General features: G+C 37.2%; 1 protein-coding gene across 3 annotated transcripts in view; it reads left to right on the top strand.

The window, feature by feature from the left end:
- KCNK2 (potassium two pore domain channel subfamily K member 2) overlaps positions 1-25,634 on the top strand; it is a 209,670-nt gene that overhangs the window by 107,069 nt on the left and 76,967 nt on the right. For all 3 annotated transcript variants that reach the window (XM_006155832.3, XM_027774714.1, XM_006155830.3), the window contains one exon: positions 18,857-18,974. In XM_006155832.3, coding sequence (XP_006155894.1) covers positions 18,857-18,974 — 118 coding nt within the window. The remainder of the gene's footprint in view (positions 1-18,856; positions 18,975-25,634) is intronic.

The following is a 25,634-nucleotide window of genomic DNA, read 5'->3' on the forward strand; positions in this document are numbered from 1 at the left end:
GGGCACGGCTGCTGCGCACCGGGGCCTCTACATAAATTTTTTTTGAAGTCATTTTTGAAGAGCTGTCTTTATGCCAGTACCATTTGGGATTCTTGGTTTTATAATTTTTAAAAACATTTTCTTACTCCAAACATTCTTTTTTTTTTTAAATAACACTTAATAACTTTATTTTTTTTATAGTACTTTAGGTTCACAGCAAAATTGAGGAGAAGGTACAGGATTTCCCATACACCATCTTTTCCTAACCATTCATTGCCTTCTCTGTTATTAACATCTCCCACCAGAGTGGTTCATTTGTTACAACTGATGAGCCTACATTCACGCATTATCACCAGAAATTCATTGTTTTCATTAGGGCCAATTCACATTTACACATAAAGTTTCTGAACACTTCTTGCATATGGCCTTTATTATGTTGCATATATTCATTTACTTAACAGTATCTCATAAGTTATCTAGGGTTTATTACTCTTATTATTTTTTTTTCTTTTTGCTCCTCTGACTGGATAATTTCAAATGGCCTATATTCAAGTTCACTGACTCTTCCTTGTGTTGGATAAAGTCTAACTGTTGAACCCCCCAGTGTATTTTGACTCAATTATTTTATTCCTTAATGCTAAAATTTTATTTGGTTCTATTTTATATTTTCTGTCTCTTTGTTGATACCATTTTGTTCATGAGTCATTTTCCTGAGCTTGTTGAATATCTTTATGATGATTATTTTGAATCTTTGTTAGGTAATTCATATTAAGATCAATTTCTGGAGGCTTTTATTGCTTCTTTATTTAGACCATGTTTCCCCATTTCTTTATGTTTTTGGAACTTTCATGATGGAACCTATGTATTTAATAAAATAGTCCCCTCTATCAGTCTCTAAGGATTGTGTTCTTATAGGGAAAACTCCTTCAATAATCAGCCTTGCTAGAGATTCTATGGGCCTCACAGACCTTTTTTGTGAATGTATGTTCTCTGGACTTGTATGTGTAAGTTACCAATTAGAGGGATTTACTTATCCCCAACCCCCTCCCCCGAAGCTTGAAATCTTTTGCTTTTTTTTTTTTTTTTTCTGGAGAGGTTTTTGCTATAGGGAGCATGCACTCGCCAGAAATACAGAGAGAGACAGAGAGATACAAAGCGAGAAATCACCCCCCGGGGAGATGGCCACGCTTCAATCCCTTCTCCTCCATTCTCCTCTTGGGATCTTGGGCACACATGTACATGTGCCCGGCATGAGTTTAAGTCACTGGGTCCAGGATTCGTACCGCAGTTGGCTACATGGGAGTTCAGCAACATAGCCATTACGTTAACTGCTGATCCCGAAATCTTTCACTCTTTCTGATGTTTGTCTGAGACACTGCAGGTTCTCTGGTGCTACCATATGCTCCTCAGCTCTCCTTCATTCTCTGTGGTTCCCAGGCTTTTAGATGTGTCAGGTCCCATTAGTGCTCTAACTTGGGTAAGACAGAAACCAGTTCCTTAGGCAGCCCCTTAAAAAGTCTGCACTTTGGACATATATTTCACTCTTCTCTTTCTCTCCCCAGGGAGCATCTGGGTGCTGGGAGCTTTTCTCCCAATCATGCCTTGCTGAGCTGGGGTGGGAATGAGGGACTATGGCAAGTGAGTACCATGAATTTTTCTAATGGTTTTGATTCAGCTGGTTTCACATTTGTCTAGGGCACAGGAGCCTCTTAAGCAGTTTCTGGATTTCTCACAAAGGTAATTGTTTCATATGTTATTGAATCCATATTCTGTGGGGGGATGGAAAATCTGGGTCTTCCTATTCTTCCTATTCTTCTATCTTGTTGATGTCACTTCCTTTGAGACTGTGGGTTCTAAAGCCATAGCAACTCAGGTGAGGTTCTTACAATTATAGAAACAATAAACAAACTAATAAATATATAAGGTAATTTTTAATAATTTTAAATGTTGGGGCCTAAAGATAGTATAATGGTTATGTCACTGTACCCCCACATAGTTGACTACAGTTTGAGTCCTCGACTCGGTGACTTAAAACTCACCCTGGGCACCTGTGAGAATGGAGGAGAAGGGATTGTGGCATGGTCATCCCCCTGGGGAGGTGTGATTACTTGCTTTCTGTCTCTCTGTCTCTCTCTCTCTCTCTCTCTGGTGAGTCCATGTGCCCTAGAGCAAAAATCTCTCCCCCCACAAAAAAGAATAATAATTTTAAGTGTCTTGAAAAAAATAAATAGATTGTATGGTAAAGAGTCATTATTGGGGCTGAAAGATTGAAGTATTTAAATACTTTAGCACATATCTGAAAGTTAACTAATAGTCAGCCTTACACAGATATTGCTGGGGAAGAACAATAAGGTAGAGAGAAGAACGAGAGCAAAGGCTCAGAGGCAGACCATTCTTGGCAAGGAAGTTACATGGCTAGCAAGGACAATTAACGGGGGAGATTTGTACGAAAAAGGTCAGAGAGGTCAATGGGGCCCAATTCCTTGTAGAATATGTAAAGGATCTTGGATTTTATTTGGAGTGAGTTAAAAGATCATGAAAGGACTTGAGCAGTCAGGGTCGTAATCTGACTTACAACTTAAAAGGATTGCTGAAGCTGGCCTGTGAAGACTATAATACAGGGAGACAAAAGTGGAAGTTCACTGCAAGAACCAAGGAGGAGCTGGGTGTAAGAACAGAAGCAGTAGATGCAATGTGATGTGTTCAAATGTGGGATATTTCAAAGGTAAAGCCAAAAGAATTTGATGTGAATTGTGCAAGAAAGAAGTCAAAGATGGGTTCATAGATTTAGGATCTGAAGAACTGGAAAATGAAGTTACCAGTTAATGAGATGGGAAAGATTCTGATGGAGCAGGTTTTGAGGAAGAGCTCAAATGTTTGATTTGGCACATTATCATTCGAGTGGCCTTTCAGGCATCTTAGCAGAGGAGCAGTACAAGATGAATGCATTTGGAAGTTGTCAACTTCTTGAGGACATTTAGGCCTTGAGTTTAAACTCAGTCATGTAGGAGTGGAATAGATGGAAAAGAACAGAACCATGAGCTCAAAGGTGCAACAGAGTGGTCAAGGAGCAATGCTGTAGAGTAGTCTCCTAGGAGCCAAGTAAATAGGTGTGTTGCAAAGTACTTAGCTGTGTCAAGTCTGCTAGATAGTCTAACTCCCTTTGCCATGACCTGGAACATATAATTAGTACTCTAACCTATCAGTTCATGATAGTGATTTTATAACCACTCAGAAATCAGTCAGTAGAGAATATGCCATAAATGGCTCTTGAGCAGTTAGCATTGTATTAGACAAATAGACCATATGCAACAGAAACATACAAGGCAAGACCTGATGACCCTATGCACATTTGATAGAATAATTAAGGTGTTGTTTATGGGATTTCTTTATGAACTGATTCTTTAAAGAAATTCACTTATAAATGCATTTGTTTTTTTGGGTTGGAACTTTCACAGTGTTTTCACACAGAAAGAATGTTGTAAATGATTACTACAATTGTCTGAAACTAGGTAAGCAAAGTTGTAATATAATTGACCATAACACCAAGATCTGAAGCTGGACACTAACTTATTTTATTATTATTTTTACTTGTCCAGGTCTAGTCATCCACTTTATCTCCCTCTGTGCTTTACCTTTTGTGAAAGGCAGACAATACGCATCTGATTCCTGTCAAGTGGCAACATAGGGACAATGCCCACAAAGTTATGGTGAATTCTCTCAGGTCTTGCACTGCTGGTTTCAAATAGTTTTCGAAGTAGAGGTTAGGAAGACACCCACAGATGCACAATAGGAGATTCGAAAGGAAATTGGGAGTGAAGTTCAAGTGTATTTGGTCATCGCTAATGTCAGTATTCCCTTCCATGCCTTCTCCTGAACCTCAAGAGACAGCTTGTTGCTTTACTGTGATTATTATTATTATTTTGTATTCATATCTCTCACTGCTCAGTTTAAACGTTTCTTGCCTGTCTCACCAGCATAAACATGCTTTTGGGTTGTGGAGTTTAGGAGACAGGAAAATTGAAAGTCACTAAGCATGTTCGGCCCAGCTCTGTATCTCTCCAGGCGTCAGACCCACCCTCCGCTAGGACCGTCCTTGGAAGGGCATCTTCCCATTCTGGGTGTCTGAGCAGAGAAAACCCACAAACCTTGTGTTTATCGTGTGAATTTGGGGGTGTCTTCCCTTTCCTAGATTTCTGTGCTCCAAAATGCTCTTGAGATTGGTATCTTTGTGTGAATGAAGATAGATGAACAATGCAGCATATGTGAGTGACTAATGTAGAAAACATGAGGACAGGTGCCAGGCTTATTTGCAGTGCTGATGGTTATGGTGTGACACTCTCAAGTCAGCCTGAAAAGTGCCTGCGGGAAAGGTTTAATTGCATTTTTCTGTAATAACTACTGGACAGGTGTCAAAGGGTAGCTCTGTTGTTCCAGTGGACTTGGAAAAGTGTAAAAAATTCTATCAGATTTCTGTTTCTCAAGAAAATGGATTTCAACTACTTCAATATTTGCTCTAACTAGTGAGTGCATGGGTGTGTAATTGAGAAAAGCGGGGGAAATTGGGGGAAAAGCTAAGAAGCTAAGACTGGATGAATGTGAATCACTGTGTTTTGGGAAGTTATTCATGTATTAGTTTTGCTATCTTGACATGGAGCCAAGAAATATAAACATATTAAACGCTTTTGCAAGACTTTCTTTGTTCTGCATAATAGCAACTCATTAGTAAACTCCTTCTTCAATGTATTAAAAACTTTTACCTGGAACCCAAAAGTGCAGACATTTTTGTGGGCTTATTAACTGCAATGAGTCAACTCGGTTAAGTAGGAAATACACCAGTTTTTTGGGCCTGACACAGACTCTGTCTATCAGAAGACTTTTGGACTGTATGGTGGTGTTTTGCCTTTATGGATGACTAATTTGGGTTGTAGGAAGCTTTAAGTATTCAAATGCAAATTTTATTAATGATCATCTCATTAGTTTTATGTGTGAGTGTGTGTGTGTGTGTGTGTGTGTGTATAGAGCCTGAGTTTTTCAATCCTTACTATGGTTTTTTAGTTATATATTTCACAAGGACAGAAAAAGAACATCTGTTTGTCTTTAAAACATAAGAACAGTTACCTTTCCATGGAAACTTGAAAAATTCCCTTAACTCTTGCCCCTGTGATTACTTTTACATAGGATAAATTGTAAAAATTGTTGTTTAAATTTGTATCTGTTGGGAAAAATAAGCTGAAGTGTATTGGAAAATCAACTTATTAGAGATCTGTGACCATCTATTAGAAAAAAAAAAAAACCCAGAATTTTCAAGTTTGGTAATCTAAGGGTACATGTACTTGACAGGGTAAAACTCCCTTTGTCTTGTTTTAACCTATTTCTTCTTATCATTTTGGAAATTCAGACTTTAGAAGCATGGAACGTAAATAAGTGTTGGTAAATGTATGTGGCATGCCTTGGGCAAAGTGGTATAAAAATATTGTCTTAGGTGCTTTGTCACCCTGCGCTCAGTCTCCTGCCCACTCAAATCCTATGTGAAGGATTTTAGGAACTTCCTAGACAGAGTGACTATTATTTGTATTAAATTCCCATTTGATTTTCCTAGAACTGCTTCTACTTTGCTATCTAAACAACCTTGATTTCCTTTCCTTCTACTTGACTCTTTTTTTAAAACTTATCCTTCCTTTTCTTATCACTCATGTCGAGTGATATTCCAAGCAATACTATGGAATCTAGGAAGACTCATAGAAAAAGTCGGGGAAATGTAAGATTCGGTATGCCTGTATCATATCTATTTCTCTGGCTCCTTCAGAACAGCAAAGACTCTGAGGTCTTGATCATTGTTTTCTGTACATCAGGCTCATTTTATTCAGGCTCAAAGAATAAAAGGATTTCAATATTTCAGGTGCAGTCTTTACCTGACCTATAAATCTTCTCTGTGACAACTCTGCAAATGGTGACTGGCCCTTGGATACCATTAGACAGATCTATTCAGTGATGGAGGAATGGTTATGTACACTAAGGTGCATGGAGCTATTCAATGAGATAGTGTAGTCATGTAAAATGATGGCTTTTGGGCTGGCTCCACAGTATACCAGTGAGTGAGCCAGATCCCACCTGGTTGTTTCTGGTTCAAATCTGGCCCTCATAGCTTGAGAAACACATGGGGCATGTGTGCCTATAAAACTGACAAGCGGGGGTAATACAGGAAGAATGACTGGGGAGCAATCATGCCCCACTGGGGGAGCTTTCTCTCTCTCTATTTTTCTCTCTGGTGAGCTCACATGCCCTCTGAAAATTAAAAAAAAAAAAAATTAAACGATGGCACTGAAGACCAAAATGCCTGGAATGTGCTAATGTTTCATGAAAATTATTGAAGGTAAATTTAATGTTATAATTATTAAAAATGGAATATTGAGACCAGCAGATGGTGGAATGGTTACACTGGTGGACTCTCACATAGCTGACCATGGTTTGAGTACCAGACCTGGAAGCTTAAAACTCATGCCGAGTGCATGTGTATGCCCAAGATCCCAAGAGGAGAATGGAGGAGAAGGGACTGCGGTGTGGCTAACCCTGGGGGGTGATTTCTCACTGTCTGTCTCTTTGTCTCTCCAGCAAACACACATGCCCTATAGCAAAAAAACTGTAAAAAAAAATTTTTTTTTGCATGTTGCAAAATCTTTTTAAAGGGACTAAAAGTGATTTTTTTCTTTTGGTACTATTTTTTCATATATTCAATAATAATTCTTTTATGATTAAGAGCAAAAATCTTGGGCCAGCAGGTGTCGTGGTGGTTAAGGCACTGGACTCCTCCATGGCCAGCTGTGGTTTGAGTCCTGGACCTGGGAGCTTGCTTTCTCACTTTCCCTCTCTCTCTCCCCACCTCTTCCCATGAGAGTACACATGCCCTATAGCAAATTAATAATAATCATCATCATCATCATAATAAATCAGATTAAATTAGTAATTCTTTTAAAAAAACTGTCAGGGGACTAGCAGTTGGTGTAATGGCTATGTCGCTGGACTCCAATGTAGTTGACTGCAGTTCAAGTCCTGGACAAGGTGGCTGAAACTCTTGCCTGGCACTTGTGCATGCATGCCCAAGATCCCGAGAGGAGAATGGAGGAAAAAGGATTGTGGTGTGGCCACCGCCCCGGGGGGTGATTTCTCACTTTCTGTCTCTCTGTCTCTCTCTGTCTTTCTGGCAAGCACATGCGCCCTATAGCAAAAACCTCTCAAAAAATAACAAAAAATTGAAAAAAAAAAAGAAAGAAAAGAACTGTCAGAGGCTACATGGTGGTGCAGGAATCAAACACAATGCTCTAGAAGGCTGACTCACACAGAAGGTTCCAGATTCATGTCCAGAAACCTCCCAAAGTATGTTTGTGTGTACCCATGATCTGGGGCTGGCTAGAGGCTGAGGGGTGGATTGTAGCATTAAGACCCTGTTGAAAGTGATTTCTGTCTTTCTTTATCTCCCCATATCTCACTCAGGGAAGAAATACATAAATAAACATAAAAACAAAACAACTTCCTAAGTAGATATGTCCAGGAAAGATAACCTTAATACTAGGCAGTAGGCCTCTTGCTTTCTTGCCTTTCCTAGACCCTCAGCCCTTCACCTCCACCAACTTTCTGCTATTTCCTGCTTTAGATTTTAAGCATTTGTTTCTACTATTAGGAAATAAATTTACACTTCAAAAGAGCAAGAAAAAAGCTTCTATACTTAATTAGTCTGTATAAAAATAGCTTATGCAATTGCATAGTCCCTAAATAGATGGAAAGACAGGAGAAGGTAAGGAAGATGTTTGTTTTTAATGTACTCTCTAAAGTCTAGTGTGCAGAGACTGTTTCCTGTAGAAATACTTCCTAAGTTGAAAGAGTTATGTTTTTTATTTTTAAAAAAATTATGCTTCTTTACAAGAACCTTCCAATTAATGTGTGATTAAATTTAGGTTATATCTTAACTGGGAAGCACATTCCTGGACTTTCAAGTGAATCTATTTTGACTTAAAATTGTTTCTAGCAAAAGCAATAGATTGAATATATTATCGCATGTTGCCTTTCTTATAAAATATACTCTGGAGAAGGCTTGAAAATATGCCTTGTCCCTTTTTCTTTTTCTTTTCCTTTTCTCTTTTTCTTTTTCTTTTTTCTTTTTTTGTTTGACACCAGAGAGAGAGAGAGAGAGAGAGAGAGAGAAAGAAATCATGATCTCCAAAAGGGAGAGAATGTTTACTATGCAGTCTCTTCTCTGTCAGCCTCTCTTTAGGACTTTGGGCAAGCATGCACATGTGCCCAGCATGACTTTCAAGCCTCTATGATCAGAACTCAAACATCTTAGCTGACCCTGTTGGATCCAGCACTTTAACCTCCATGCCAACTACTGGCCTGAAATTATGTATTTTTACCAGTCACATGAATTTAGTATGATTTTATCACACGTGTTTTGCATACAGTATGCACAAGTCCTACCACATTGTTTCTCCATATATTTGTAGTACTTACAATGGTTCATTTGAATGTAGCTTTTTCTTTTTTCTTTTTTTGTTTGACACCAGAGAGAGAGAGAGAGAGAGAGAGAGAGAAAGAAATCATGATCTCCAAAAGGGAGAGAATGTTTACTATGCAGTCTCTTCTCTGTCAGCCTCTCTTTAGGACTTTGGGCAAGCATGCACATGTGCCCAGCATGACTTTCAAGCCTCTATGATCAGAACTCAAACATCTTAGCTGACCCTGTTGGATCCAGCACTTTAACCTCCATGCCAACTACTGGCCTGAAATTATGTATTTTTACCAGTCACATGAATTTAGTATGATTTTATCACACGTGTTTTGCATACAGTATGCACAAGTCCTACCACATTGTTTCTCCATATATTTGTAGTACTTACAATGGTTCATTTGAATGTAGAATGTAATTTCGAAACTTCTCTTTGTTTTGGACTTATGTAGATATCTCTATTCTTCATAGGCATAAATGAAAACAAATACTATATCCATATAACTATAGAATTTTTGAAAAACTAAGTTGTATGTAGTGATCTGAAAGTTTATTCATTCAAGTAGAATCTAGAATGTATTTTAGTGTGAATATTTTGTATCAAATCATGAATATATAAATTTACTTCTATAAAGTATAATTTTAATAAAATATTAGATAGTTTCTCTGGATTTTTTTTAGATGTATGTAAAAGTTGAACATAATGTGAAATTTCCAGTAAGGATTCAATAGTTAGCTCATATTTTTTCAGAATAATGTTCTCAGCAATACAGGATTTAGCTTAAACTAATAAGTACTTATCCTTCTCCTTCACTGTAGAATTATAAACAAAATCGCAACACATTGACTTGCTATTAAGTTTCCTATTTATTGGAATTAGTCTTAATTTAACTACAGTAGTAAATCTCACACTACAATGAAATTTACTATATTACACACTCTTCCTTGAAACACAAGTACTGTTTTTTTTGTGTGTGTGCGTGTGTTATAATATTAAATTGCCATTTTGTAGCCCCCAATGTTCATATATTGGCAATTTATGTGGTTCAACCTGGTATTACCATTAACTGAGAGCTGCTCCTGAAATATTCTTGAAGAGCTATGTGTGAACCTTATGTGGTTTTCAAGATGCTGTTTACTCCCTTGGTAGATTAGTGATCCTAAGAGGTACTCTGACAGACACGTGGTCTCATACTAGGAGGCCAAGAGTATTACTTTAGTTTCCAAAATATAATGGAAAGACAAAGGAAGACAGATCTGTTTTTTGTGGCTTATTCTCATGGTGCAAAGGATAGATCATGGTATGATTTTGTGTGCTAGTTCACAATATATCCCTATACTTCTGCTCCTTGATTTGATAGGATTCAGGGTCTAGAAAAGTAGCCCCATTGGTATTGGTTGGGATTGCTCTATGTCACTGACACTGAAGGACAAGCTTCTTGTGTAAATTAAGTCCATAACTAACATTTCAGACATTTGTGGTCAATACGTTTTTTTTTATTAGAAAATGGATAATCCAGTAAAGTTCTTCATTGATTCAAATGTGTCATTTGAGGTTGTCTAGGCTCCACTCAAGTTGTGCGTGAATTCTGAGCTATAAGAGTAAGGGTCGTCTTGAGATTTTCCCTGCTTTTGTTAGCGGGACTGTCAAAGCAGTTCACATCATCTAGAATTAGGTCATCATTATGTTGACACATAGCTAGAGGTTGAGAGTGAGACGCATGAAGATTCCCGCAGCCTTTGGCAACAATATTCATACATGACTGCCTGTGATTGATGGGTGATGATTATTTTCATGATGTCACTGTGAATTGTAATGATGCCTACCATGATCTTCCTATGACGTCCCTTGGCAATGAGAGCATCATTTATTATTTCACTTTCCTTGTTATGTACTCTTCCAGGGTTTCAAGATAGTTCATATGGTAGAAGCGGTCAAATCCAGTGTTGTGAATGTGTGATTTAATTCCTTCTCTAAAGACTAGCCTCTCAGGGTAGACCTGGTTCTCCAACAAAGATATAGTAGCAACTAAAGAGTTATAATTATACCTCACAGAAATTTGGCAGGACGATACTTAACGTTACTCTTTGAGGAACTGTGTAAATTATATAGGTGTCAGTATAATTTTAACTATATTCAGCCATTGTACCAAATTATTGTAAGTAATTTCATTTTTTGTTTGTTTTGTTGGCTATAGAGCATATGTGTTTGCCTGAGAGACAGAGACAGAGAGACACAGAGAGAGAGACAGAGAGAGAAAGTGAGAAATCATCCCCCTGGGGAGGATGACATCCTTATCCTCCATTCTCTTTGAGAGAGGTTGGGCACCTACACACATGTGCCTGGTGTGATCTTCAAGCTGCTTGATCCGGGACTTAAACCACTCAGTAGGCCATGTGAAATCCAGTTGTCTTAACCTCTGTGCCACCTGCTGCCCTACTAATTTCCTTTGTTTCAAAGAAGAGTAAATGAAAGCAATTGTAAATATTCAGTTAAAAGAATCTGGGGCTGGCAGGTGAAATAGTGGTTATGTTGTTGGACTCCCACATGGCTGACCACAGTTTGAGTCCTGTACCTGGTGGCTTGAAACTCATACTGGACAGGTGTGTGTGTGTGCCCGAGATCCCAGGTGGAGAATGAAGGAGAAAGGGCTGTAGTGTGGTCATCCCTTCTTCAGAGGTGATTTCTCACTTTCCCTCTCACTGTCTCTATGTTTCTCGCTCTCTCTGGCAAGCACAAGCACCTTATGTCAAGACCTCAAAAAAAAAAAAAGAAAAAAGAAAAAAAAAGCAATCTATCACTGGGGACTGGAGATGGGCAGAATGGTAACACAGTACTCGGTGAGGCTCTTTGACCCCACATGGGAAGATCTCATGTTTGTGTCCAGAAATATATCGTGTACCATGATCCAGGACTGGTTGAAGCAGAGGGTGGATCATGGTATGAGGGCCCTACTGGTGATGCCTGTCTCTTTCTCTGTCTCTTTTGCTCATAGAAGAAGTAAATTAAAAGATGTATTGAATAAGGCATATATACATTACTGGTGTGTGTGTGTGTGTGTTGTGTGTGATATATAGAGAGAGTCTATATATATAGACTCTCTCTCTCTCTCTCTCTCTATATATATATATTTATAGACTTAATTAAGTATTAACATCTTGTACTTGTAGTTCAGATTTTTAAAAAATATTTTGTCAGAAAACATGTATACTTACTCAGAGACAGAGAGCAAGAAAGTGAGGGAAAATGAGAACGTACTCTCCCTGGGGATCGTCACACAGCAGTCTCCTCTCCATGTCTCCCTCCTTTCAGAATTTTGGGCATGTGTGCATGTGTTTCAAGTTGCTGAGTCTGGGATTCAAACCAGGTGGTTGGCCATGTGAGATCCAACTACCTTACCCACCACACCACTAGCTGGCCCTCAGAGTTTTTTAAGTCACATAGTATTGTTCAAATTAGTGTTACTTTGCTTTTAGGATTATAGGTGTGGTAGTGCATTTTAATGAAATTTTGATCATAATATTACTAGGGAGGGAATTTGAAAAAAAATTCTGAACATTTATATTGTTTTGATGAATAAAGGCATCGAAGTATAGTAACAAGTGGAATCATCCTGGTGTCGTTTTTATTTTAAGATGCACAATATAGCCTACTCTAAAAAAATACATTCCCGAGGACATTTTATTCCTTTATGAGACATGAAAAACTATTCCTTGGCATTGGACTCATGGAAACATTTTTGTGATCATCAGTTATTGCCTTGAATTTCATGTCTGTGCTAGTCTCATATAATTACAAATAAGTGTGTCTTATTGATGTTTTGTGTTAAAGCTGAATATAGTTCCAAATTGCCAGTTGACATTTAGACATTAACTTTTTGTAGTTCAAGAATGAACAAATTCATGGTAGAACTCTGTGAACTTTGATTCTAAAGCCACTATTGTCTCACCTAGATTTAATCCATAATTACTTTTATGAGTAATTATCTTTATAATCTGAATATAAGCTCTTAGAGCTCTATTTGTAAACTTTAAGGAGTATACATTTGATTCAAACTTCTTTTAATTTCTTTTCCTTGGTGCACATCAAATGCTTGTCTACAAACTAAACAACAAAATTAAGTGAAAATCCAGTCAAGGTTATCTTTTCCTATTTATATTGTTGGTTTTAAGTCTAAAAGCACCTCCTTAATCAGTTCTTCAGGTAATGATGTTAGGATTAAATGCATAGGATCCCACATTTCCTTTATCTGAACCTACACAGTACAATTTATTCATAAGTTATCAACATGGTCTGTCCACAAAAGTCACTTTTAAAGGAAAAGTAGATTTTAATCAATTGAAGGGTCATGTTACTTTAGCCACATAATTATGTCACATCTAGAAATAATTCACATAAGGTCATTTATTAAGTGCTCTGTGACTTGAATCCATGTTCAAATTGCAGTCTCTCAGGTCTATGTTGTTGTATGGGAAAGATCATCCCATTTCCTGTTGGATGTTAACCAATATAGCGTGCATAAAAATATAACAGAAATTTACAAGAATATTCTAGAGAAAAGGCCTCATGGTTGGTTCATCCTCATAGTGATTTGAAATGTTCTTAGTTCTATCTCAAGCCTGGGTTTCGATAATTACAGCTCTGTGATAGCTATTTATAGCCCATGCATTGCCAGACACTACTGTTTGTGATTATAGGTCTAGATTTGCATCTTTTGGACTTAGGTGATTTGTGGACCTAGTCCAATATATGGGTGACATTGCATCTCATGATTGACAAGAAAAAGGATAAGTTAAAATGATCTGAACCTGAAGCTTGTTTCGAATCAATTGTTGAAAAAATAGGTTTTCTCTAGTCAATAAAATAATCCATTTTATTTAATGGGGTGTAGTTTAAAGATTTGCCTTTTCTTTTGTGATATATAACCATGTTTTCCCTCTGCTGTTGTTTCCTCTTTGCCTAGCACCATAAACAAGTGACAAATATTTTTGATTAAATAAACATGTTGAAGAAATGTAGGGAACAGCAGTTAGCATAATGTCTATGTCACAGGAATCCCATGTAGTCAACCGTGGTTCGAATCCTGGACCCAGTGGCTTAAACTCATGCTGGGCGCGTGTCTGTGCGTGCCCAAGATCCTGAGAGGAGAATGGAGGAGAAGGGATTGCGGCATGGCTATCCCCCAAGGGTGGGTGATTTCTCGCTTTCTGTCTCTCTGTCTCTGTCTTTCCAGAGAGCGCATGTGCCCTATAGCCAAAACCTCTCAAAAAAAGAGAAATGTCTATGAAATTTAAAAATATACTTTGGTTGCAATTATAATCTGTCTAAATCCCCTCTCTCTCCCTTGATTTTTATTGGAAGCATTAGTTTTTCGTGAGGGTTACACACCTAGAAGTTCTCGTACTTGTGCCTATAACGTTTATTTGTGAGTACATGTATCAATATGGCAGACATGTTTAATAACTGTGAAGCTGTTTCCTCTAGAGTAACTAGGTAACATCAGGATTATCATAAGCCAGTCATTCATATTTATGCATCCTTGATTTTTTTCCCTAGCTACATAGCCTATGAATTCACTAGAGTTAGAGAATATGAAACAGTAATTTTTATTTAATTTATGCTAAAATAGTCACTCATCACTTATGTCCCTTACATCACTTGTATGTTTAGTAATAACCTAAATATTTCTCATGGACATTTTTAGTTCTTTAAAGTTTTATTATACTGAATTTCTATTTGCCTGCTCCTATCATTTAATTAAACTTTTTTCTTTTTTTTTTTTTTGCCAATAGACAATTTATTTAATGATAAAACACTCAAACCATTTGGAGTTCTATATGACTAAAACAAAGAATCTGCTGTCATTATTATTTAACATTGTTTTGGAAACACAGCCCATTGCAATAACAGATGAAAAGTTATAAACCATAACTATTAAAATGTATGGAAATAAAATGCCATTACTTATGAGCAATCATCTTGCTTATTTTGTTTTTCCAGGTAGAAAATAAAAACAAACAAACAAAAATTAGTTTAGTATAGGGCAGTAGTACTGTATGTGGCCCTCAAGACCCTGTCAGAGGTTTAATAAGGTCAAAGTTATTCTTGTAATCACAGTAAATTATTTTTCTCTTCTTCACTCTCACTGTTTCATAAGAATAAAGTGTTATTTTTTTCTTTTCTTTTTTTTGCTATAGGGCGCGTGTGCTCGCCAGACAGACAGAGAGAGATAGAGAGACAGAAAGTGAGAAATCACACCCCCCCCAGGGGGGATGGCCACACCGCAATCCCTTCTCCTCCATTCTCCTCTCGGGATCTTGGGCATGCATGCACATGCGCCCAGTGTGAGTTTAAGCCACCAGGTCCGGGACTCGAACTGCAGTCGACTACGTGGGAGTTCAGCGATATAGCCATTATGCTAACTGCTGGTCCCTGTATAAAGTGTTTTTCAGAGGTTCTGTGATGTGTTTTGCTAGTAGATTAAATTAATTAGCATATATTAGAATATAGTTGAGTTTTATTAAGCTAGACATTAAAAAGATTTAAAACATTATAAAACTAGGGACCAGCAGGTGGCATATCAGTTATGTCACTGGATGCCCACAAGGCTGACTGTGATTCAAGTCCCGGACCCTGTGAGTTTGAAAATCACACAGGGTGTGTGTGTATGTATGCCCAAGATTCTAGGAGGAGAATGGAGGAGAAGGGATTGGTGTGTGGACATCGCCCCGGGGGATGATTTCTCATTTTTCCTTTCACTGTGTTTGTCTCTCTCTGGTGAGTACGCGTACCCTAAGGTAAAAGCCTCTTTAAAAAAATTATAAAACTTTCTTCTCACTACCTGTTTTTTTTGTTTTGTAAAACAATTATTTTTCATAGAATTAATTATGTTAATGTAAGTGAACTTCTTGTTATTTAAAAATATTAATCATGATCATTTTTAAAATTAGAAACTCAAACAAATACAAAAGCAGTTGTAACTCACATAAACAAAAGCTCTTTGATGTCTTCAGTAATTTTTGAGATCATATATAGTTTTGAAATTAAAAATTCGGGGGTGCCAGCAGGTGGCATGGTAGTTAAAGGCACTGGACTCCCACATGGCCAACCATAGTTCAAATATTGGACCTAGTGGCTTTCTTTCTCCCTTTCCCTCTCTCTTTCTGTCTGATCAAACTGGAAAATAATAACAACAATAATAATAAATAAAGTTAAATAAAATGATTATTTTTAAAAATCTGAAAAATTTTAAAAATAAAATTTATTGCCCATATATATATATATATGCCCATATATATTGCCCACAGAGGATGGGCAATATATATTGGGCTCTTCGGAAAGCCATAATGTATTTTTCTATGTTTTCTATCCAAAAATACATCATGACTTCCCACAACCCAATACTTGTATATACAACCACCATCATTATAATATTAAATGGAAAAAATAAAATAAGAATAATCCTAAATCCTATAGTTTTACTTGAAATATAAAAAAACACTCTATTTTGACATGTCATAGAGTATTCAATAAGTGGAGATTTATACCATCTTCCTTGTTGGGAAGTTCAACCATTATAATAGCGTACACTTTCCTTAATTAGTTTATAGATTTCACATATTCTCAAACATATTTGAAATTTAAAATATCTAATATTTAAGCTACAGTCATATGTAGCTTAACAATAGGGAAATATTCTGAAAACTGTGCTAACTTTATTGTTCCACAAATATCACAGAGTATATGTATATAACCTAACTCAAAACTAGAGTCATATAATTTTACAGCTCCATTGTTGACTAAAGCATTTTATGTGTCACATGATTATATGTCAACAAAAATTTGTGAACCCTTTAGAAATAAAAATTTCCATAAAATTTAACTAAATTGTTCTAGAGTCTGTGCAAGAGAAACAGAGAAGTAGCAGCAAAGAACATTTTTTAGAGAGAACTTTTGCTCTGGGACACATGCACTCACCAAAGGGACAGAAAGCAAGAAATCACACCCCCCCCCCCCAGGCAACGACCAACGACCACACCACAATCCCTTCTCTTCCATTCTCCTTTTGGGATTTTGGGCACACATGCACATGTACCCAGTGTGACTTTCAAGCTACCGGATCCGGGACTCAAACCACATTTGGTCCTGCAGGAGTCTAGCAACAACCATTACACCATCTGCTGGTCCAGCAAAGAACATTTTTTTAAAAGAAAGGTAATGAAGGGAGATCTGCCTTATTTGTTATTAAAGCTAAAACAGATAATCAGATAAATAAAATCATTTGTTTCAAAACTAGCTTTATTGTGTGCTGTGCATATATATGTAACTATAGGATATTTAATACAGGATGCAGAAAGCATTATTGTCCATTATCACTCATAATAAAGTGTATATAAATGTAAACAATTTTAATAACTTCAGTAAAGTTAAAATGTCATTAATACAAACAGTATTGCTAAGCATTCGTACATTGCTAGGGGTAGTTGTAAACCAAAACAACATTCTGCAATAACTATTTGCCACTACACAACAAGTAGTTTAAAATATTCATAATCTTTAATGTGGCAAGTTTATTTCTAGCAATCTCTTCTGAGGAAATTTTCAGAGATGAGAAATATTTATGCACAAATATGTTCATAACAGCAAGTGTTATAATAAGACAAACTTTAAAATAGCATATACACCTACATACTGAGCAATGATTAAATCAATATGGTAAATGCAAGGAAAAATTGTACAGAATAATTTTAAGTAAACAGCAAATACAACATTTCACATATTTCATAAATCCAACTACGTAAAAAGTATGTCAAGCTACCAAGATTAGATTCTATAATACATTAACAATGTTTCTCTCTGGATTCTGGAATTATGGCTCATTTTATTATTCTCCTTATGCCTTTCTGTAATTTTTCTAATTTTTTTTTAGGTAATGGACATATGTCATTAGTAAAAAAAATAAAAAGAATATAATTAAATTGACTTTACATACAACTATTAGCACTTTAATTTATGGCATAAGACAAGTCAGGCAAATATTGTAATAGTTAGCTTTGAAATGAGATTTCATAATACCTTGTAGCTCTAGGTTACCTGCTCTATTTACAGTGACTTCCATGGGTACTTCCAATTTCAGAGTGTACTTATTGTGCATTTGCCAGTAAACTATACAACCTTTTTACTTTTCTTCTCTTAGTCTTTCATTTTCTTACTGATCAAGTGATAGTTCTTCCAAGTTTAAAATTTGAAAATAAATTGATAAACTGTATCTCGAACAGAAACACCTGGTCATCTAATCTATGTCTCCCTTTCCATATACATTTTCTCCTAACATTTTCTCTTATCTCTTATACATCCACGTCACCTCCTCCACCCCCAACATCTGATGGCTGAAAGGATTATAGTGTCTTCTTTCTATCTCTTCTTACTGCTCAAGGCAGAAGCCAGGTCCTGGTGATCCTTATATCATTGACTAATCATCATGTACAGATCTTCAGTGATTTTCATCACCATAGACTTCATAAAAATATGTAGGAATTCTGGGACCAGCAGTTAGCATAATGGCTATGTCGCTGGACTCCCATGTAGTCGACCGCGGTTCGCATCCCGGACCTGGTGGCTTAAAAACTCACGCCAGGCACGTATGCGTGCGTGCCCAAGATCCCGAGAGGAGAATGGAGAAGGGATGGTGGCGTGGCCATCCCCCCTGGGGGGTGATTTCTCGCTTTCTGTCTCTCTGTCTCTGTCTGTCTGACGAGCGCACGTGCCCTATAGCAGAAACCTCTCAAAAAAAAAAAAAAATGTAGGCATTCTAAGAATCTAAATCTAAATGGACCAGCATAAGCTTGAGAGTCAATTGCTATTACTTTTTTGTTGTCTTAGCCTGTCTTGTATTTTTTGATATATGCTTTTTACTGTTATAGACAACTCAGGCTTAGATACATATGTGAAACATTTGAAATAATTAACACTTGGATTTTTGGTTTTGGATGAAGCTATAATATATTCTTTAAATTGCCATCTGACATTTTTCTCTCTGTGGTATTTACTAGAGAACATTGTTATATTTAGTTAATTCAAATAAGTCTCTAAATATGTGAATGGATGATGATATGGATGCATATTGGTACAAATAAAGTTCATGCAGATTCATTCACTTTATAGCAGATGCAAATTTCTTATAATTTAATGCAAATTAACTTGTTAAATTCTTTACTATAAAGTTTTCATCTATAGTGTGCATTTTGAATAGAATAGCAATAACTAAGAGTTGATTCTCTTTGTTGAATTAGTCATTTTTGGGGTGAAATATATGCTGTTTGCTTCCTCTGTGTAATTCATGTGTACTGATAAATTTCTTTTTAAACTTGCAGCAAATAGTGGCAGCAATAAATGCAGGGATTATACCTTTAGGAAACACCTCCAATCAAATCAGTCACTGGGATTTGGGAAGTTCCTTCTTCTTTGCTGGCACTGTTATTACAACCATAGGTAGGAGACAACTTATTTTGTTTTTTATTTTAATGCAGTTTGTGAGCTAAAATTCATTTGTTTGAATTTTTAATAGTTGATCACAATGGTCTACTTCAGATAGAAAATTAGATTATAGTAAATTGATTTTAAAAAGAGGGTTTAAAGGTTTGAACAAAGGAATGATGGAAATGAATTAGCTATCATTTCAGAATACCGAGCTAAGTTTAAAATATATATGACACTCCAGAGCAGCAAAGTTGAGTCATTTGACTCATGGATATGAATATCAAGAAATGGCTTGGATGAATTCTTCCTTTGGGCGAGTGGTGTTTAATTTTTCTGCATCTTTGTTTCTTTAGTGCAGTAGAAAGGATTTGAACACAATTTTAATATTCTTTTTATGAAGTTCTTAGTTGATATCACCTCTTTTGATTTGTGAAATTTAACTCTACATTTCAGGAGATCGTGCCTGTTGTTATATACCTGCCTGTCCCTTCAGGGCTTGTTTTTCATACCATTTATTTTGCCAATTGCACAACTGTATAAAAGTTAACACTGAACTCTAAAGATTTTAAAAATTCATGAAAGTTTGGACCCTTGACATTTTGCCTTTAAATCACATTGATCTAATGTTGAAAGGGGCACGTAATAGAATCTGATCACTTTTTTAAGTTTGACCATGCCTATCCTGAGTACCTTCTAGGCAGCAGAATGGGTACAGGTGGGTGTCCTCTGTCAGTCATTCAGTGCCCAAATCTATCCAAAAGGTCTAGCTGCAGAACTTAAAGTGAAAACCATGTTTGCTATTCTATGAAGATCAGCAAGGGTTATAGCTGTCCTGCTCATGGAAAGAGGTGGTTCAAAGAGTTTTTTTTAAAGGTGGGTTTAAAGCGTAGCTTTTACAAAAAAGAAGGAAATCAAATCCTCACAGTCATGGAGGAGTTTCAGGTGAGAGAAATATATATGCAAAAGAAGCTCTTCCCTCCAATATATGCTCCTGATGAGACTTCCCCTTATGGGACTAATCCCTGCGTATGGGGTAATTAAGGTTGTAAAACTCTCAGTTTTATTCGTTGATGCCATTGATAAATAATGTTTATAAAATTTTCAAATCAATATTTTCTATCAAAGTGCTAAGAGAACTTGGAAAATTTATGGATGAGCTCTTGTTTAAAATTCTTCCTTTGATAAGAATTTATAGTGTCTTGTCCTTATATGAATCCACTATAATGCCTCTTTACACTGGATCGCTTGGAAGCTAAATAAATAGCATGTTGGTTTTTGCTTTGTTAAGTACTGGAAAAACTATATTTATTCTTACATTTTCATCAGTTAGGTCAAAAGTTGTGTGGCTGTGAAAATCTGGAAGAATGGCAACCTTGATTTCTAACCATAATAACAGGTTAAGTTTGGGGCTTAGACATCTTGGCCATTTCTACTATGAAAATAACTACTTATTGTGTAAACTACTTAGAGTCTGGAAAGAAAAAAATCTCACAGACTTAAATGAGAATGGTTTGTTTCTGCCCAGTGAAAACTCAAAAGTCCAAGTCATAACTCATCATGGCCACCACTAAATAATTTTGCAAGAGACTCAGTTATTATACAGACTTACTGTTGCATTCTGTGTTTATAAACAGTCTCATTTTTTGAATCCCCAAATTCACTAAGTTTTGCAGACATATACTTCAATGCATGAGAAAAATAAACCATTATTACAAGACTTACCCCAAATTATAACCACCAAGTACAGTAGCTGATTATTTAGGTTGTTTAGGTAGCTGCCTGACAGCCTGATCTCATACTGTTCTATCTCAGGCTTTACTCTTGATGGATTAAGCCATTCTTAGTGACCCACATGGGAACCTTTTCTACTCCACGGTCTTTACTCCTAAAGTCAAGGCCATTTCTTCTGACCTTGGACTAGAATTACAGTGTAAGCCAGGGTAAAAAATATAGCCTCTTTCATAGAGTCCATTTGACATTCATATCATTATTCTACAAAATTTATAGTACAATTATTAATCTTATTTATAATAATAATTATATAAGCTGTATTATTTTGTTTTGTTTTGTTTTAGTTTTCCTAGCAACCATAGAAATTATAACCTTTAGCACACTGTCTACATTGCCAAAATCACTTAAAAATAGAACATGAGAGAGTTTTCGAAAACAAATTGCAGTGGCTTTTATAGGCTACCTGGTACAGGTGGGACTTTATGGAGCTGAGTTGACTGCAGTTGTCCAAGGCTTTCTATTTAATTTTATCAATTTTTCTAAAAGGCAAACATGATCCTTACTATTCATTGGAAATATGCCTAGAGGAAGTTGTTATACAAAATAGGATATTAAAACTTCAGACCCGGGACCAGCAGATAGTGTAATGGTTATGTTGCTGAACTTGCACATGGTTAACCACTGTTCAAATCTTAGACCTAGAGGCTTGAAACTCATGTCTGGTGCACGTGTGTGTATACCAAAAACCCTGAGAAAAGAATGGAGGAGAAGGGATTGTGGCATGGCTATCCTCCTGAGGGGATGATTTCTCACTTTCTCTCTCTTTTTCTGTCTCTCCAGTGAGTGTATGCACTCTGTAACAAAAATCCCTCTCTCTCAAAAAAAATTCAAACCTAATTTTAGAGAATCTCTTAAGATATCTGAACATTCCTTTCAAAATCATACCCTTTGACACCACTACAAATTCTGTTGCATAGCTGCATAGACAGAAATCCACCCTTGTCTGCTTTTTGTATTTTTCTCTCATATCCCACTTCCAACTCATCAGCATATTCTGTTGGTCCTGCCTTTAAATTCGATCCATATTTTAACCACTAATTACCATTCACATTTCCTACCATTTTTGAACCAAACTGGCATCATCTCGTGTTACATCATTGCAGAAACCTGCTCAGAATTCTTCCATGGTTTCCAACTCAGAACAAAAGCCTTCATCTCTTGTCTGTCTGTCTTGGTAAGAGACAAATTCTATAAAGATTTTAAACCATTGAGATATTTTCTGTATCCCCAGTGCTTGACATATAGCAAGTGCTTAATAATTATTTTTGCGATTAAAAACAGGAAGGCATTCTGGGACCAGCAGTTGGCGTAATGGCTATGTCGCTAGACTCTCATGTAGTCAACCGTGGTTTGAGTCTCAGACCTGGTGGCTTAAAACTCATGCCAGGAGCGTGTGTGCGTGCATGCCCAAGATCCCAAGAAGAGAATGAAGGAGAAGGGATTGCAGCTTGACCATCCCTCCTGGGGGGGTGATTTCTTGCTCTCTGTCTCTCTCTGTCTTTCTGGCAAGCACACGTGCCTGTAGCAAAAGCCTCCCTCCACAAAAAAAAAAAAAAAAAAAAAAAAAAAAAAAAAAAGAAAACAAAAAAAGGCATTCTAAATGGTATGAACTGTGGCTATTAGAAATTAGATGAACCTACACTGATATCTATGATGCTAAAGTCTTAGCTTCTTCAGCAGATTTCATTACTAGCTTGTTTGTTCATTAGCTTATACAACAACAACAAAAAAACCAGAATCACACTGCTGCTATGAGAATAAAAGATAAGCGTCTTGACTCTACGTTATGTACAGATCAGTGAGCGAGACCAGTGAGCCAATAAACATTTATAGTATATTGTGTGGGGTGCCATGAATCAAAGCATTTAATGGAGAGATATATATGACACTACATAGATACTGGGATAGGCAGATGAGTGAGGAACGCCCATTAGTTGTCATCCCAGTGGAAACTGGAAAGAGAATTAGGAATTTGCCAGGTGAATAAAGGTAGAAAGGGACCATTGCAGGCATCGGGAAGTCATAGGGCAAAGACTTGGGGTAGGAGGTAATATGGTCTGTTTGGTATTGTGGGTTACCTAGAATGGCTGTTTGTTGTTGAAGAGATTCAGTCTCAGGAGCACGTAGATCATGTCCGCGTACATAGCTCCTGTTGGATCAGAGTTATTTCTGCCTCTGCCGGGGTATCAAGAAGTAAGGACACAGTCTGCTTGGGATCTCCTCTGGGAGATGAGATTTGCATATATGAGATGACTGAAGAATAACACAAGTAAGTCTTGTGTCATCAAATGTAACGAGGAACAATGGCTTAAGTGCTACAAGAATTGATAAAAAATGGGAAAGAACATGTGGTTGGAACTGAGGAGACAGGTTTACGTGGAGAAGTTGGATTTGAACTATGCTTTGAAGAAAATGTTTTAGTTGCAGCTGAGGGAGGGGAAAAAGCCTCCCAGCCTGTGATATCACTAAAAAAAGATCCAAAGAGAAGAAGGAGCTCAATTTAAGCATTTGAAATAAGCGTTGGAGTAAACACATACTTGAAATAAGTATTTGAGTTGCCCGGAGGAATTGTTTAAAGGAGCAGTGGGTAATAATATTGACTGTTTTTGCTAGGGAGAATAGAGTTGAATATGAAAGAAAAAAATCTGAGGACTCACTATAATGAGATAGAACATGGATTTTTTTTTGGAAAGTGAAGTCAAGGGTTAAAAGTGACATTCGAAAATGCATGTGCCAAAAAGAGGCTAAGTGGAAGCTGACAGCTCACTGAGAGAGCAATTAAGAGGCCATTGCGGAGCCAGTGTGTCGTATGGTAGTTGAGCACTGGACTTTCACATGGCTGACTGCGGTTCAAGTCCTGGACTTTGAGGTTTGTTTTCTCGCTTTACCTCTCTCTCTCTCTCTCCCCCTAAGACAACAAAAAAGCCATTGCGGTGGCCCAGAGAGGAGGGATGTGAGTATTGACTGGAATGATTCGAGTTGGTGTTGAAGGACAATCGTGAGACAAAATATTTGAAACAATTAGATGCAAGAATCAATAGGTCCTCATGACTAACAGAATGAAGAGGGGAGTCACAATATTAAAAGTGAGATGTGTATATACTAGCACTCATGAGGAGTGCTAGTCAATACTATTAAGAGACAGGTGTTTAAAAAGCAAAGATTTTAGGGAGTGTTTTCATTTTAATATTAATAGTTCTTCCTCCCTCAATTTTTGTTTGTTCGTTTGTTTATTCTATAATTCAGACACACTAGGAATACAGGGGTGCAAGGCTCCCTTCCTGAGCTCACATTGGGGTTGAAGAGACTAATGACTAATCAGTAGAAACAAGAACATGGTGATCGCCATAAATCTACAAAACAGGTTCATGCACAATGATAGAGTACAGCCGGGGAGTGGGAGTGTTCTAAGCAGGCTGATTCAAGAACTCTCTTAGAAAGTGATATTTCAGCTGAAACCTGAAAAATGAAAAGAAATCAGTTATGTAAAGAAACGTGGAAAGATGAATTTGGGCAAAGATCCTTGTTTGGCAGACTTGGGCATGTTTGAGGAGCACAGATGAGACCACCTGGCAGAGCCTGGAGGATCACGGGACCAGAGCAGGTGAGAAGAGTGAGGTCAGCAAAGTAAGCAGGAACAAGAGCACATAGGACTTGGCTGGTTATGGTAACATTCTAAATCCAGAGGGACACACCGAAGATTTAAGCAGGAGTGAAGCATGATGTGATGTTGTTTGCCATCCAGAGGACAAAAGCTGAACAAGAGGACTGGAAAGTGTAACACAAAAATTTTTTTGGTCTTTATCTCAGGCTCCTGGGACAGAGCTCCTAAAGCCATTGGCATTTTCTGAGAGATAGGAATGTCTTTGGCTCTCATTAATAAACCTGAGTTTATGTTAATGAGGCAGTTATTTTCAAACAAACCTGAGTTTGTACTAATGCAGTGATTACTGGTGGGCTCTCAGATAGCTTCAGGTTGGGGGCTGATAGAGGAGCCAGTTTGGGATTAGGGGATTAGTATTTTAATCCCACTCCCAGACCTCCAGGGAGAGAAAAGTGGCTAGGATTGAGTTCAGTCACCAATGGCCAATGGTTTAATCAATCATGCCTATGTAACACAACCTCCATAAAACCCCATTAGTGTTGGAGTTTGGAGAGCTTCCAGGATGGTGAATACATGGAGCAGTGGGGGAGAGGGGGTGATGTGCCAGGGAAAGGCATGAAAAATGGAGGCTCTGCCCCCTCCCCAATATACCTATGCATACCCTATGCAATTATTTCATTTAGCAGGTCCTGAATTATATCCTCTATAATAAACCAGAGTACCACTTATCGGTAAGTAAAGTACTTTCCTGGGTTCTAAGAATGCTTCTAGTGGGTTACCAACATGCAGAGAGATCTTGGGAACCCCTGAGTTTGGAGCTGGTGGGGCAGGAGTCTGAGCACCATAGGCATGCCTTTTGGTGCTGATGGACTGTGGGACTGAGCCCTCAACTGTAGGTCTGGGTCTCCATAGAATTGAATTGAGTTGTTGGATACTGAGCTAGATCAGAAAATTAGGTGGAGACAACCCCCCCCCATCAAGGACGTTATTATATTAATTGGTAAGAGATGTGTTGACTTAAACAAAGGAGGTAGCAGTGAGGAGGGTGAGAGTGGACAGATTGATTTCTTTTGAAACAAGTTTATAGATAGAGATATATTTCTCTTAGAATAGAGTCTTAAGGGGTTAATGTTTTAAATTTTAGGTTATTTTAAAGTTGGTAAACAGATCAGTTAAACTAAGAAAAGCAGTAGTCAAAAATGATGTGATGGACAAATAGTATTCTATGTTGAGGTCAATTTCAAGCTTAGGATGAAATCTAAGATATTTTATGACCT

The sequence above is a fragment of the Tupaia chinensis genome, unplaced genomic scaffold, assembly GCF_000334495.1.
Source record: "Tupaia chinensis unplaced genomic scaffold, TupChi_1.0 Scaffold000473_1, whole genome shotgun sequence".
Lineage (NCBI taxonomy): Eukaryota > Metazoa > Chordata > Mammalia > Scandentia > Tupaiidae > Tupaia > Tupaia belangeri.